The sequence below is a fragment of the Larus michahellis genome, chromosome 3 (genome assembly GCF_964199755.1).
Source record: "Larus michahellis chromosome 3, bLarMic1.1, whole genome shotgun sequence".
Classification (NCBI taxonomy): domain Eukaryota; kingdom Metazoa; phylum Chordata; class Aves; order Charadriiformes; family Laridae; genus Larus; species Larus michahellis.
In genome coordinates, this window is record NC_133898.1 from 37,761,963 (window position 1) to 37,778,932 (window position 16,970).

General features: G+C 33.7%; 1 protein-coding gene across 7 annotated transcripts in view; it reads left to right on the forward strand.

Moving 5' to 3' along the window:
- Positions 1-16,970, forward strand: part of KIF6 (kinesin family member 6) — a 179,959-nt gene that overhangs the window by 7,657 nt on the left and 155,332 nt on the right. For all 7 annotated transcript variants that reach the window (XR_012586107.1, XR_012586108.1, XR_012586109.1 and 4 more), the window contains exon 4: positions 13,502-13,649. Coding sequence is in view for 2 of the 7 variants with exons in the window: in XM_074579707.1 (XP_074435808.1) it covers positions 13,502-13,649 (148 nt within the window). In the remaining 5 variants the exon portion in view is untranslated. The remainder of the gene's footprint in view (positions 1-13,501; positions 13,650-16,970) is intronic.

A 16,970-nucleotide genomic window follows, 5' to 3' on the forward strand; every position in this document is an offset into this window, starting at 1 on the left:
TAATATACAAACTACTTCCCTTTACTCTTTTCTTTTTTTTTCCTGCTGCTTATTCTTACAGAAAATGTGATCAAAATATTTTGCAGAACAGCATCTTTGTAATGTTGACTATATTTTGTAATGTCCCTCTTTCCAATTTTAGAAAACATTTCACCAGTAATTGAAAATGTTTGGAAAACATATTTACATTATTAGATTGCCTTGTGATACGAAGCCACAGCATGTAGACTAAACATCCTAATAGGACATTTCTAGCTTTACTAAATATGCTCATATAAATCCAGTGACCATCCTTGGCTTTTCTGCTATTTTTTTTTCTTCCTGTTTAAGTCTGTGGATAAGATGATGTAATAAAAGTATTTGCTGTTTTGTGGTTTGTTTGGGTTTTGGGTTTGGTTTTTTGTTTTGTTTTTTTTTCTCTCTCACTAACTACTCGGGAATTTGTGTTTTACTATGCATTCAAGGAAAATAAAATATCTACAAGTTTCTTCAAACCAATGAAATTTCAGTAGTTTGTAAAGGGATCCCAATTTCCTCTCAAATTGTGTGCACCTTTTGACCATTTAAGCTACAGTAATGCTGAATGTGCTTTGCTGTCACTGACTTAGATAGGATTGTGGATTGATAATTGCTTTGAAAGTTGAACCATTAGATAAGAAATTGCTTGAAACATGAAATCTGACTTAGTTTTCAAGGTTTCGTAGAAAATAAACTATTTTATTTATTACAAATAAAAGGTTCCAAATAAATTATGACCTTTGTTTTTGAACATCATAGAGTAAAAGAAATCGAGAGATTCTTAATAACTGTGAGTTCTTACTTCTGAATTTTTTATGCATCTTCATTACTTTTAAAGCAAATTATTAGGGGCGGATAGAAGTCACACCATTACGTCTTTTTACAGCAAAAGGAACATTTTTATTTTGTTAAAAGCCCTTTTCATATGCAATACTTTAGTATAAATTTTTCCTAACGAGAAGAATGTGGAATTAGTGGTGATATTCCTTTGGTAGTACTTAATCTGCAGACTTTGTCATGTTTCGAAATGTCATGCAATCTGTATTTTCTTTGTGATGTAGACCTTAAATTGTGTAAAAAGAAAAATAAAATCCACATATTTGAAATGCTATAATGATTTGTTTTTACATAGGGAAATATACGGCTCTTTTTGCTCTGTCATGGGTCTTTCAGAAGCTCCTTAATTTGAATTCTTGTATGAAATTATTACGCAAACTTTGGCTTCATGCAAATGTTTGGCTTTTGGCGAAAAGATCATTATTGTGCAACTAGAATTCCAGATTATTTTTCAATGCACTTTATTTTTACTTGTGTATAATTTGAAATACAAAGTCTTTTTTTTTAATATTTAACAGTATAATTATACATATGAAATGTGTTGGATGTTTAAAATACTTTTAATAACACTAGTTGTAAGAGTACAAACTGTCTTCAGGAAAATTTCAAAATGCAACAGCAGGAAGTATATGGGACAGGAGAACAGAAAAGTAAAAGTCAGTCATCATTATTTATTCATTAGATAATAGCCAGAACACCCCATTGAATTTGTTATTTGTTGTTTTGCATCTCAAAAAAACTTATTAAGAGCTATTTTCCACTCTGAAGAAATTACATCTCTTATTTAGACTCATCATACCTGGGCAAAAATCTTGCTTATATCTATGTACCTTCCTATACATGTGTCATGTATAGGAAGCTGTTTCTCCACCCTTTTCCGCCACATTCCCTTCCCCTCTGACCCTCCTTTCTATTTAGGCTTGTTTAGTGCAACTGCAGCATGTCACTTCTGTATTTGTAGACGTTGTTGGCTGGTACAATAGGTTGCTGCGTGCCCTGATAGGACAGATTATTTCCAACACAGTGAGTTCAACGAAGACTTGTACAGTTTTGGTACTGCAAAATTAAAATAAATGTCAACTCACTCATGTTGTAATACAAAAGGATTGAATGATTAAAATGTTATAAGACCCTTGTAATACAAGTAAATTACTTGCTTTTTATAGTCCTAACACAGTGACTCCCTAGCGAGGTTAAAATCTCATGGTATCATCAGCATGATAGAATATTTGCTACCATGATCAAAACTGGCCTTTCCATAAAGACTTGTTAAATCTTCATGCTAATATGATTAAAATGAAGACTGCCTAGTAAAACAACTGTGTTTTAATAGTGGAAGGTTTTCTTCCTGGAATTTTGTTAAGGTGTAAGCATCAGGCCTGTAAGCACGTGGATTTTCTAGAAGATAGTCCTTGTTTCCTAAATAAATGATAGTCTTGTATGAACAATTATTCATTCTGACCTGGATGTATTTGTGACAGTGTGGGAAGTAGTGGCTTGGCTCACCTGCAGGTAACCTTGCATCACAGATGTATTACTGCTAATGTGGGTGATTTAAGGACAAAAGACCTGTAGAATCTATATATAGAAAAGGACACCTATTTTTTTGGATGTCAGCTTGAAACAAATATAGCTTAAAATTTCCCCTAAATTGAGAAGTTGGAGCAGTAATGCTAGCAGTTCTCCCTGAAAGTGTGTACAGAGGCAATAAAAAGTGAAAAACTTCATTAATGTTTCATCTCAAATGACTTAGTTGCTCATGTTTATTTTGACGTAAATTGCACAGTTTAGAATTGTTCAAGAAGCCTGCTTATTCTAGGTTACGGTTTGATAGCTTTGATTCAGAATATCTTTGTCAATTATCTTGTGCAGTGCTTATGGTGGAATTCTAAATATATTTAGGCGTTTTAGTTAAATTAAGAAATAAATTGTATTACACTTTTTTTTTTTTTTTTTTTTAGGAAAGCCGTTTTGAAATTTCTAAGGAAACTTGCTTGCACTAAGCTCGCAAAAACAGTTATGTGTACATTTGGAAATTGGTGTTGTTTTTGAAAGATGAGGCATTACCAAATTAGACTTCTTCCATAAATCTGGCAAAGGCATAAAGAAAAAAATGTCATACTGAGATACTTTGTTTATTTTAGTTAAAAGAAACTTTAATCTGAGCTCCAAGTGATAGAAGATACCCAAATACTGAGTCTCTGTAAAGATGAATCCTCCCTGAAAACTTGTTTTCCAGATCCTGCAAATGAAGTTCTTCCTTCTTTTTATCTTGAATTTCACGTCTGGGGGCTGGTTTTGCCAGGACAGTGTTGATTTTTTTTTTTTTTTTTTTTTAAATAACATAACTGAATTGAGGTTTTCTGAGACAGAAAGAAAGAAGGAGAGAGACATTGGTAAAATATTTCGGGTCAGCAAGAACTGAGATGAGAAGGATGACTTTATCCCAAGATCAAAGAGATTGGTGTTTTCTGCTTTTTTCATTAGCCTAGTATTTTAATAATTATTGAATATTTGTTCCAACCACATGCCTTTATGTTACCAGTCATTTAAAATGAAGATGTCAGAACTCGTTAAAATAATAAGCTGAAATAAACTAAGAAAATCAAAGTAATTAATTTTTAAAGTCTAAATTTATTTCTCGTTCCCAGGATTTTCTGTTATCTACATATAAACACTCACAGAATTTAGTCCTTACTTAAGAGGCTCCTTTTTTTTTTCATTTAAGCATTTGGACATGTTAATTTTATTCATATTATAAACTTAGTAAAAACCTTTACTTTGAACACTTTCATTTTAAAACAAGACAATAATAAAGATTACAGATGGCTTAAATGTATCTACTTAAATGATCTTTTTAATCCTTTTGAAGACTGAGAAGTATGTCTTGATATAGGATTTAAGTTTCAGAGCAAGCAAATCTTTTTGCTTAGATGTCACATTCATCATTGCTGTGATGGCTCTTGGTGTTCGGATAGGCTTCATTTACCAATTGCTGAAACGAGATTTCTTAATTTGTCTGTCATACCTGCTGGTGTCAAAAGCTTGAGAATAAGGTTGTTACTGTTTCTTCATCTTTTTCATAATGAAGTTTGGAGTAACACAAAAGGAATCAGAACATTCTGACTTCCCTGAAGAAGACTGTCATATTGTTCGTCATAAAACTGATGCATTGAGACTAGTCTGAAATAGAGCAGAATTTGTAGCATGTTTTCAGGGACCGATAAGGACTGCTTACTTTTTCCTTCTTCTGCTGATGATTCTATATAAACCATGTCCACTGCTAACGAATGAGCGTAATTAAGTCAGAAGGGATCTCTATAGATCATCTGATCCAACCTCCTGAGGAAAGCAGGTCTAGCTTCAAGGTTAGATGAGGTTGCTCAGGCCCTTGTCCAGTAGAGCTTTGAAAATGTCCAAAGATGCGGACCCCACAACCCATCTGGGCACCTGTTCCAGGCCTTAACTACTGTCACTGTGAAGGACATTTTCCTTATACTCGCTTGGAATTTCCCATCTTGGAACTTGTGACCACTGCCTCTTGTGCTACTGCTATAAGCCTCTGAGAAGAGTGAGTCTATTTCTATAACGATACATTTTATAATGGAAGATGGTAATTAGGTTTATGTATAGCCTTCTCCAGGTTGACAGAAAAAAGCTCCCTTGGCTTCCCCTTGTATGTGATGTGCTCCGGCCCAAATGAACTTGGTACTGTCAGGCTCACTTCAGTTTCTTTATAGCATGGTCCTTCTACTAGGGGGTCCAAAACTGAACACAGAACCCGAGGGGCAGAATTTGTTTTATTTTTTATAAATTTTTATGCTAACTGTTCTGTTTGATTCAGCAAAACCTGTGTAGCAGCAGAGGAAGCGGAGTTTTTTGTTATACTTAGGCACAAGCCTGCCTGAATCTCGTTAACAATGAGACAGAAACAAATGAAAAGTTCTGTGTCCATAAACTTTAAATAGAACAAATGATCTTCACTGGAAATTAAAACAAAATGTAGTCAGAAAAACCAACCACAATAAAACAACCTCAGTCCGCTTTCAACCTCTGTCTACTGTCACTGAGCTTTATACTACTATTTATATTGTCTCAGATATTCAAGGACCAAGTACTGAATGATATTTTAAACTGTAGTTACTACCCATAAATTGTCTAGCTCTCACTTGAGGAATTTCTCACTTGAGGAATGTTAAGCAGTAGTAAACATAACGGATCTATTAGTTTAAGTGGAATTGCTTGCTTCTTGTATCACACCCTTTTTATTTAGGGATTAGACATCTTTTGGGCATGAGGCAAGTCAGCTGGGTGACTGAAAATGCCAGTACGGAACTCTGTAACAGCCATTTATTTAAATAGGGATCTAAAATTAACTTTTTAATGTAAATTTAATATCTCACTCTGCATGTTTTTAAATTTCCACTAATTTTAAGTAAGTTAGAAAGTGCAAGTTAACTGATAACTGAGTAAGAAAATTTGAGGAGAAAAACCCACATGGCCTTGCTTTCCTTTAACTACATTCATACGTGAGTCCATGCTAGGAAGATTTGTCCTGTGTCTGAGAATTGATATGAAGTTGTACTGGCAGCTTTTGCTCAGCAAGATTGTAAGGGAAAAGGCAGGGTCTTTCTAACATAAGCAAAAAACCCAATAATCCACTGAAGCCCTGAGCCTAGTCTTGTTTTCCCCCAACTATATTAGCGAGTCTAATAAAAGATGCTACCTCTGTCTAAATACCTGGGGTTTATTATACTTTTAGACCATCATAGTTGCAGCTACAGCGTTACAGCAGTTTTTATTCTTCCTTAGTGTTACTGGCTAAATCCTTACGTGTAATGACCATTTCTAATTAACAATTTATTTTTTTCTCTTTTTCTCCTCCTTTCTCAGAAGATTATTTCTTTTTATGACTGTCGTAGCACTGCTAAGGAGACTTTTAAAATACTGAACCCTTGCTATTTTAGTCAATGATTGATTTATATTTTTTATCAGTTTCTCAAAGTCCAAGGGGGCAGAAGAGGAAGTATATTATAATTCATTTTTCATAAAGCCCAAACTTATTTTCTTGAGCAAGCATCATTACATAAGCTTTTGTGTAACAGTACTTGGGTTATGAAGCAGTATTAACATCATCCTAAAAGTGGAATAAGTAAGGAACATTTACTTCGGCTTGCTGCTTTTTTTTAGTATGTCTGTTGTCCAAAACAAGAGAAGTATTAAAATTAAGAAAATTCCAAATTAATAGGAAAAAATAATTTCTAGAACGTATGTTGGATGCTTGTGAAGTATTAGAAGTACTTTTGAAACCTGCAGATATGTTTAAATACTGTATTGTGTTTAAGGATTTACACCAGCAAAAAATCTGCATCAACTTGTCCCATGCTTTGGATCCTACCTAAAATTCAGTGGAAATATTGGGAAGGCATTTGTTGCCTTGAATAAGTGTTGGGTCATTGTCTTACTTAATGATACTTTGCAGGTGGAGAACTCTTTCTCCGTGTGTTTTCTAAACCTCTACTGGTTATTTTAATATTCTGGTTAGAAAAATTCTGAAAGTATGGTAATTTCTGTCTCAAAGATTGTCATTGTGGGAGACTTGCTTGGTAGTCTGTGTCATATCTTGGAGGTAAAACTTGAAAATTTTTGGTTTGTCCCATCATATCATCCTGAATTATTTTGCTGTCATAATATATGGATAGGTTTATATAGCAGTGTGATCAAATTAATCTCCTTAGTCAGTTGTGTGCACAAGCTACCTCTCACTTGGAAAAGATGTGCTTTCAATTTAGAGGACACATTCAGTACTTTCCTTGTGTTTAAGTATGTTGCTGATTAGCTTGGTAAGGTCAAGCACAAGCTGTTGTGTTTCTCAAAACCAACAGTAATTTATTGGTGCTTAACCAGAAAAGAAGCATTCAGTTCTTTGAGTAAAATGTAGGAACAGATCTAACCTTTTTCTATGTTAAAATCATCTTGAAGTAGATTAGAAATTATACAGCAGAATAAAAGGATAAAGAAGATTTAGGATGGCAATAAAACAATACTTATTCACAAATTAATTGTATGCCTGCAATTAATGTTATTAGCTGTTGTTACTGTTTTCTTGTTGATTTAAGACTATTTCCTTTTTTTGGTTGGCTTGGCGGTTTTTTATGTGTGGTTTTTTTCCTTTTGGGGTTGTTTTTTGTCTCTGTCTTATTATGATTTCCACCAAGGGAAACCTATGTTATATAATTTTAAGTTGTTTAATGATACCAACTTTACTAAACAGAGCTGCTTATTACATAAATACTTGATGATTCAGAATACTTAGCAAGTAATCATGATGTTTTCTCACCAATATTTTGCTTTAAATTTATTTTCTTACAGTGATTAAAAATAAGACTGAAATTTATCATCGAACACACCTTTTCATACAGCAAACAAAAGTAAAAAAAAGTGTCACATAGACATATAGACATATATGTTTCAATTTCAAATTACTATATCCAGCAAATATTACAATTTTTTCATTGTATACAGCTTTGTGATATGTGAGTCTTCATATGGTTTGACCAGATGTATTTTGAATGAAACACAAAAATAGCTATACAATTTGAAAATATATATTTACCAAGTACTGACACAATTATTAATTATGCTACAAAATCTGGGAAATGCTAATATTCTGGCATCACAAATTAAATCTAAAACATAAAGATTCCATTTGTTTAATTCTTCCGATCCATTTGCTTTAACTTTTTGTCAGCCCTGAATTGGTCAGGCAGTTGGACTGAGTGATCATTATAGGTCCCTTCCAACTGAAATACTCTGTTCTAATTTGCACAGTGTGACCTTTTTGCGTCTTTCTTGACAGTCATGAAACCTAGGTCTCTTACTCATTAATAACAAGATATGAAGACAGCTCAGGTTATTAAATGAAATTAAAACATTGTTTGCAGAACTGTTATATGTCTATGTTTTCCCATAAATGTCATCTTTTTCTGGAAATCTTGTCTTCACAGAATTTGAGGTCTTTGACACTTCTTTACATGTAGAAACTCAGGCCAATGACATTTGTCCATATGCAATGGATTTTGTTGTTCACAAGTACAAAGTCCAACACGTGGGACTTACTGCTCATGCATAACACGACTTAGGTTTTTCCTTTACAAATTTAACTTGGTCCATATTTTCTAGATAGGAGCGTAGCATACCTGGTTGTTAGGCAGTAGAAGCAAATCTGAAACAAACTATTTTTTAGATATTTACTTTTTTATATCCATTTTTCTGTAGTTGTTTGGGTTAAAGCTGAATATTTTTGTAAGTAAAAATCATATACATTTTAGTATGAAAAGATTGCTTTATGTGGCTTGTGATGAATAGCACTTTCTTTTTATAAAAGCTAAGTCTATCAGAAAGTGTTAGAAATATATGCCTTCATGTTTTAGCGTGTAAGGAAAATGAACTCTGAATTTCCTAACAAAGTGAAACAAATTTGGACAAGTTTTAGTCATCATATTTTAAAACCTTATTTTCCTCTGTAGTAAGCTTTGTAGTTCTGAGCCCGGTATTATTAAAAAAAAAGAAAGCCCTCTAGGAACTCTGACAATCATAACAGGAGTTAACTTTGCTAAAATATACCAGAGACGGATTTCTCCAGTAACATTTTAGCTAATCTATCTGGAAGTAGTCCATGAACTTCTGAACAGGGAGCTATACAACATTGCGTAAATTCATGAAAAATCTTTTCAGCAGCCTCTCCTTGAATTATGTGTCTTTGATGTGTTTTGTTTGAAGTAGTAAGGAGACAATTCAGTCAACAAAGTGTCTCCTTAACCATGCCAAAACTCATCTTGCTGGCAGAAAAAAAAAATATTCAAAGCTCTGGATATTTTGATAACACCGAGGGGGCATTACTGAAAATATCCTTTTAGTGTATGATTTTTATGTATGCAAATTTTGAAGTCTTCACAAGACTACCATCAATACCCATGTCAACCTGTGTACTTTCAAATACTGAGCTTAACAAAGGTTTGGGATTTTTGTGCAGAGAATTTGAAAAGCAAAGATGCAGACTTTGCCTGGGTGAACTGACATCTTGTACAGTAGATTTTGCAGAATAGGCAGAAAAGAGCTGCTGATTCTCTACCACCTTTCCCAGTAGAGAATCAGTTCCACTGATTCTCTTAAGGACAGCTTCCATTTGCAGATGAGAATCTTCAAGAATCCTTTTGGTGGACCCTGTTTAGAAAATATACTCTCTTCTTGTCATCTCATAATTGGTGTTGCAAACTCTTTAGGGTACCTGTCGCGATTACGTTTCATGATGAAACAGCGAATATGGGTATTTTCTGCTCACTATACTAGCTCTTAGTATCTGAGACATCTTCACTTTGTCAAGGGTAATTGTGCAATGTAGTTATTTGATGTTTTTTAAATAACATTTTGTGGGTGGCTAAAGGGTTATGAAGCTTTCTATGTTTTTATTTTCCTAAAGGAATGGTGCATCTTAGGTTAAAAACAGTTTGTACATGTCTTAAACTTCCTGAGTATTTAGTAAATAGATATTGGTTTAATTGATTTATTGATTGATTAAGTATTGGTCCACCTACATATATTGTTACCATTTCAGTGTAAAACTCCTTGGGACAATGAACTAAAATGAGATTGGTAAAGTTTGGTATTTATTTTTGACGTGAAGTTCTTAGAAGTGGAAAAAGAGCAAAGTATATCTTTTAACAAGTATTTGCTATGATAGTTTCTCCACAAGCCTCATTGCTAAAACATCCTGTATTCCCACTGATTCCAAGAGAAGTTCCTTAAAAAAAATGTGAATTAGTAACATCAGGCATGGATTTTATACGACTTAATCCATGTTCACTTTCTCACATACAGACCTTCAAAACTGACATTGACTAATATTCAGAATATTATACCCAGATTGATGGTTACACATCTTCAGTTTTGAAATTTGTTCTTTCGTAAAGGTATATGTGTACATGTAAGCTTTAGTTTTGTTTAGTTGAGAAGTTTAATTCTTTGTGAACAAGCTGATCCAGTAGAGACTTTTCCTTTTCAATGTGTCTTCCCACCTACTCTTTTCAGGAGCTGAGGTCATAGTCTTCAGCTTGCTTCTAAGCCAAAGGAGCTCCGTCATAAAGGTGGTTTTCTTCTTAGACTTAGAAAGGGAATTTGTTCTCCATCCTGTCTTCATGGGGTTGCGCTTCACTCTTAGAAGGCTTTGCCAGCAGTTTCGCTGATATCATTGGTAGTCCTCTTTCTTTATAGGCTTCCTTAGCACCTCAAGCCAGCTTTTCTTAAATTGGCTTCGTTGTTAGTTTTAATATACTCTGAATGAAATAAATGAGTGCTGTAAATATGGACAGGATGCAATTATATGTATAATTATATACACATATCTGAAAAGATTGATTTTCGTCTTGAATTTCCACCCAACTGTGGAATCATAACCGGCACTTTCATACTGCATCTGTGGAGTGCAATATTAATATTACCAATAATTACAATGGACTGTGAGAATACATTATTGATATGTTCACATTTTCTGAATTTTCAGTGTGTTCTGGAAAACAGGTCAGAGCTGTGCTGATGCACTACAATAAATAAAAGAAATATGTGAATCAAATAACACAAAGAAAAGTCACTGACTTTTGTAGTTGTATTGACAGTGTACAGTATGTAACATTTTATCCTATGTTTACATGCATGGTGATCCTAATCAACAGCTTTTTGTGAAGAACAGGGACATCAAGTTAACAGTTTGCAGCCACACCTTTACTGCTCGTTTTAGAATATATTGCAAAACACACCTTTCTGCAGGAGCCATGTCACAGTAATTGAAACAACTTTAACAACTTCAAAGAGTAGAAGGAGTAAGAAAACAACCCAAAATGCTAGATCTAGAAGAGCCAGACAGCAAAGATGTAAAACCAGAAGAGCAACTGTATTGGGTCAGACCAAAGTTCCATCTTGCCCAGTATGTTATCTCTAACAGGGACAGTCAATACTCACGGAAAATGAAGAAAAAAAAAAAAAAAACAAAACCCAAAACCACCCAACAGCGTAAGCATGTAGAGCTACTTTCCCCAAGTGTTCTGGTAGCCTCTAGTCATTTGTAGTGTAGGGACTTTCTGATTTCTCTGAGTTTGGTAGCCCTCAGATAATTATTTTTTTCTCCATTAATTAGACCAGACTGAAGCCGGGGTGAACTTTTAGCATCCAAAACATCCCGTTGTGAGGAGTTTCACAGCTTAACTACATTTTGCATAAAGAATCATTTCCCCTTGCATGTTTTGAACCTGCCATCTCTGAGATTCTTTTGATACCCCCTACCTTCTGACAACTCATTACTGTATCCAGCATTCAGATACTGTGCCAGTGGGCATTAGAAATTCCTAAGATAGATGAATGAGGTGTTTTATAATAATAATTATTTTGATTTTTAACATCTGGAATCTAAAATCTCTATATATGCTGTCTTTGGGCATTTCGGTCTTTGGGAGCAGATGTTCACTGTAGTTCCTTTCAAAATGTTTCTGTTTTTGTCTCTGACATCCTGCTGTAATGGATTAAAATAAGTAATTTGGCAACTACTCAGGTCTTTAAATAAACTTTAATAAGTTGGAGAACCATTGCATCTCTTGTGGCGCCAGACCAGCAGCTATCTATATGTGGTTCTTTTCATCTTACGCAAGGGTTGTTTGCCCCCTTTTTATTTTTTAGATCTTAGATGATTTATCACTCTTTCAATAAACAAAATGCAGAATAATTTTAGCCTTTCTTTTTCCTTAGCAAGATTAGTAGGTCCTTAAGCATAGTAAATAAAGCCAAACTAGATTTTGCTTCTGATAAGTTTTATCAAGAAAATAATTATTTCTTGATTACTGTATTTGTTTTCAAATACTCCCTTCATGTATTTTCTTAGGAGATGCTGGAATTTTGCTAGAACAGTTTTGAGAAGGATGAATGTAGGAAACATTTTGTAATTGACAGCTGCTGAAAGAAAAAAGCTTGACAGTATAATCTAATTTCTTTATCATATATCCTGTCAAATATAGACTCATGAGTTTTGCTTTGATTAGCCGTCTAAATATTAGTCAGTAACAGATTTCATCGCTATTTAATTTGTGATTCTAGTAATTTTTGATAATTTTATTTAGTTTTTTTTACTTTACAGACAAGTGAAAATTCAAAATAATTGTGTCCTCCATCATTTTTACCTCATTTTTTATAGGTGGTCAGTGTGAAGCACAAAATCTTAGAGCAGTTAAAATATTTTTCAAGTTCAGGGCAGTTCACAATAATTAACAAGAAATGAACTTAGAAATGCAGTAATAGATTTTTAGTATTTTTGTCTTCTGAGACAGAGCTGTACAAGGGAAACACATGATAGTCATCTGTGAGTATCAATAGAAATTTTAAACTTTGTATACGTGAAAGTTTACTTTCAATATCAAGGGAAAAATGACCAGTTGTATTTATATTTCAGACATCAGCCCATCAAAGGGGTCTCACTTGAGAAAAATATGACTCTGTCTTCATAAATAGTGGAAGAAACTTTGCCAAATACTAATAAGAAATAAAATGCTATATTTGCATGTAAAAACCATTCCTTCAAATTGTATTGACTTATCAGTAGTGGAATCTAGATCACCATAATTTAGAGGACTGCTTTTTGTGCATTGCATAGAAAGCCCTCTCTTTTAGAACAAAATCAGGACCAAAAAATCTCAAAATACATTGAGTCACAACTTGAAAATTCCATTTAGTCAGCCATGGCTGCTGAGCTCTATGTCAGCTGCAGCCGAGGCCCACGTTTCCTCCACAGTGTGTAGCTATACCACTGTCATTAAGCTTATCTACTGTTTGATGGAAGTCAGGTGGAAGTTAACAGTGAAAGTGTGGTGAATTAGAGAAAGATATTTGAACTAGATTTTTGTTAGTCACTTCTGTAAGTAGAAGTAAGAGGTGTGAAAAAAGATGATTGAGTCTGAGGGTCATTTCAAGCTGTGCCATTGCATACCTACTGTTGCTGTTCCACAGAAGCTTCTTGTACAGATACAGTTCTAACAGAAAAGTTTGCTTTTAGCAATGTGGTTTTGAGTGTTTACATAGTAAATGAAGATTTTACTACACTGATAGAAGCATAGGTTCTCCTGCATACCCTTATCCAAGCTAGTAGTTTGGTAGTTTAGCATAGTAGTATTCTCTAGGAGTTTCTAAACGTGATATAGTCTTCTCTGGTTGCAAGTAACGAAGCCATATGTGAAATATTTCTAGATTCTTTAGCTTTAACATATCAATGGTCACAGTTCATGATATCTACAGTCTTTATATCATCCTTGCAAAAAATCATCAGCCAAAGAAAAAAGTATACAAAGGTAATGTAAATATAATCAACTAATGATGATATTGAATAATGGGGTAAGTCAAGGCATCAAAAGGTCCTTCAATTCTAGATAGTTTAAATTCCATTGAATCTAGAATACATATCTTGAAGTGTGTTCTTGTATTACTGAAGACAGCTGCTATATAATTAATAATTACTGTTGATTATATTTTTGTTCTATACAAAATTGATCATGGAAAATGTCTTATGCCTTATATATTAATTCTCTCCCCATTTTTTATTATTCTACAGTGTTTTGGCAGGATATAATGGCACTATCTTTGCATATGGTCAGACAGGCAGTGGCAAAACTTTTACCATCACAGGAGGAGCAGAACGTTATAGTGATCGAGGCATCATTCCCAGGACTCTATCTTATATTTTTGAACAATTGCAGAAGGTATGAGACATTGTTTTCTCTTTATTTTTAATGTCTGGTTTACAAATACGTAACTACATTGCAAAATTCTGTCTTTATAATACTGTTAGAGAAAGCCCTAGAATTAATGCTGAAGAAAATATCTAACTTGACATGATACCTCATGCAAGAATTAGTTGCTAATAGTTTTGGTTACCTGGTTTGTTGTGATAGACTGAAAATAACGTACATCGTTGGAGAGGGTTTTTCTAGTTCTAAAAACCATGCTTTTTTAGTTGGTGCAACATACATTCAGGTAGCGTAATTGGTTTTCCTTGTCCTAACACTTATATTACCTCCACTCTGTTTTTGTATTATATGCATTGCATCGCACTCATCTTGTACAAAAATTTCTCTGATTCCCATCTAAACAAACAATGTTGTGTAAAAGATGGAGCATTACTTTCACTCTTCATAAGTTACCTAATTTCCTTGTGCTTGACTGACGATCCGGAAAACAAAAAAAAGTAAAATGAATATTAAGTATTTTTAAATATTCAGCTATTTATTTTACCTAATGCCTTTTTTTACCTAATGTTACTTATTATCTAGAATATATTATAGAATGATAATGCTAAATATATCTAATTATGATGAAAAGCAATTTTTAAAGTCAGTACTGCAAATCCTTTAAGTATTTGAAAGAAAATAGATATCCATATTCATTTCCCTTCTCTACTGTCCTTTTAACTTGACTTATGCACTTGTATGGAATGTTTTTATGTATATATGGTATTAGTAATAAAAGTCTGATTCACTGAATATAGTTGGATAGAAACATTGTTAGGCACATTTCTGAACATAATTACACATGTATAACATATGGACACGTAAAGATGTAAATAGTAAAATGCAAAAAATATTAATTTTTATTTTATTATTATTATTATTGCTGTTATTAATAATTTCTAATGCATTCTTTTCAAAATTAAGAAAAAAAATCCTTTGGTCTGTTTTTAAAACAATATCAGTACTTAAATGCTAGTTAACAGTGACTAGAAAAACATTTTCAAAGTTAGTAAACTGTATTCTGAAAACCAGTTGTGCCTGAGCTTTACATCTGAAACTTCTAGAGGAGAAATAGTTGCTACACTCATAAATATCAATTTCGCTTCACCAAAATCTTGGGCAGTAGTGAATACTGCCCAATACTATTTCTCTGTCTCTTCCCTTTTTCCTCATCTTATAGTATTTCTGAGTCTCACAGTTCTGTCCCAGTTACTTCTTAATGCTTTTCTGTTTATTTTTTCAGTACTGCACAGATTTTCCTGCCACTGACAACTCAATGAATACTGAATTTGACATAACTCATCGGGCAAAACACATCACACCAGTAACCTAACCTAAACCAAAGAGCTATAAACTTACTTTTTAGGCGAATCCAGTGATGTGAAAATGAATGGTATATTTCAAAAACTCTAGCTGTGCTCTGAAGAAGTAGGGAGGGAAACAATACAAAGTCTCATTCTTTTTGTGATGACAAAAAGAAAAATACATCACAGAAATAATAAGTGTAATTGTTGCACTTACAAATTAATCAAGCTGATTTACAGATCATTGTAACCCGCTGAATTGGAAGTCTCTTACTCTTTTACTTTGAATCAAAAATCCTGCAATGTTGCCTCATGTGCAAAAAAAAAATTAAAAAAAGCCATCATGCCTGGCAGAAAGAGAATTGCCATAATTTGGGGGAAGGAGAAAACTGGCTGCAAATTAATTGAATGGTTATTCTGTATCTTCTGTGCCTCCCCAAAAGGCACCTGAAACTTAATTTGGCAACTTACTTATTTTATGTATGGAAAACATGGCAGTTTTAGAAAAGGTAACAGGGACATTTAAAATACTCCAGGTACACTGTAATGTCTCAACATGTAAGAACAATGATAGAATAAATACAAACTATTAAAAAAACCCAACTTTAAAAGCCTTACCTTACCTGAAATATTTCTTATTATCTACTTACATTAATTTCTCTAATAAGTAAATGATAATTGTCATCTGAAATGCTTCGGGAAATCAAATAAAATGTCCGCAATAAAATTTCTCATTGAATGGAGAAGTTAATTTTAAGTTAGCCATTCAGAATCATAAGTCTTCTGACCGACCTGCAGCCTACAGGTTGGAAAGAAAGCTTAAGTAACACTGCCACATATAAGAGGACTGTAAGGAACAGCAACAACTAGCTGATGATATTGTGATGGGCATTCCAGGTGTAAGAACGTTTTTCTAAAGGAGGATGTGGGGGGATGTGTATATGTCTGTTAGGTTATAACCAAAATGTTATATTTGTATGCAATGAAATGAGTGAATAAGTGAAAGGATGTGCCACAGTAAGTACACTGATGATTGTTCATTATGTTTACAAGAAATTCCATTTTCTTTTAGTGTCTGTAATAGAGATACAAGTGAACAGTCAGTCATTTTAATGCTTTCATAACTATAGGAGGCAAAAGTCAAGGGAGGAAAAGACGAGTCTGGTGTAACATGTTTTGTGTCTTCAATTACTCCACCAGGCATATGACTCATTTAAGATTAATCTTCACATTTTAGCAAAGCTGTTTAATTAAACAAATTTAAATATTATTTGATGTTAGCATCAGTTGATACGTTGTACTTTTATACTGTGTCATTCATCTAATAGAGGGTACCAATTCTTATTCATAAGGGTGTATGTCTCAGTCACATGAACATGTACATGTACGTGCCTGAGTAAGGGTTAGCGGCATTAAGTAATTACGTTGGCCCTTTCAAAGTATGACTTTGGCAGGTAAACATACACAGCATACTGCAGGTGCACAAAAGCTTGCTCTTGTGGGAATGGAAATGAAAAAAACAACATGAACATGTTGCCTTAGACCTTCTGCTGCCCCCATGGAGGGCATTTGTTGTGGAAAGCGAATGAGTTGATCTTGCAATTGCCAGCAACATGCAGTGTCAACACACCAACATTCTAGTGTTAATAATGTAATAAAAACATTTATTTTCCACCTTCCCAGCACATGCTTCCTACAAAAATAAAAATATTTCTGTTTCCATTTTCAGATGGTGTTTTGGATCAAAAGTTCTACTTAGTTATGCTTATAGGGATATTTCTGTGTGCCTGCTTCCAAATCTTTGTTTTTGTTTCGTACATTTTCTTTCTTGGTGCACCTTAAAGCATCTCTTCTCGATGTTTTATCTTTCCACCTGCCTTCTTTTCATACCTTTCCCTTGTTTCATTTCTTTTTATCTACAACTACGCTTTGGAAAGTGCTGACTTCATGGAGAAGAGTCATCTGCTTCCTAACCCTACGTAGGGTAAAA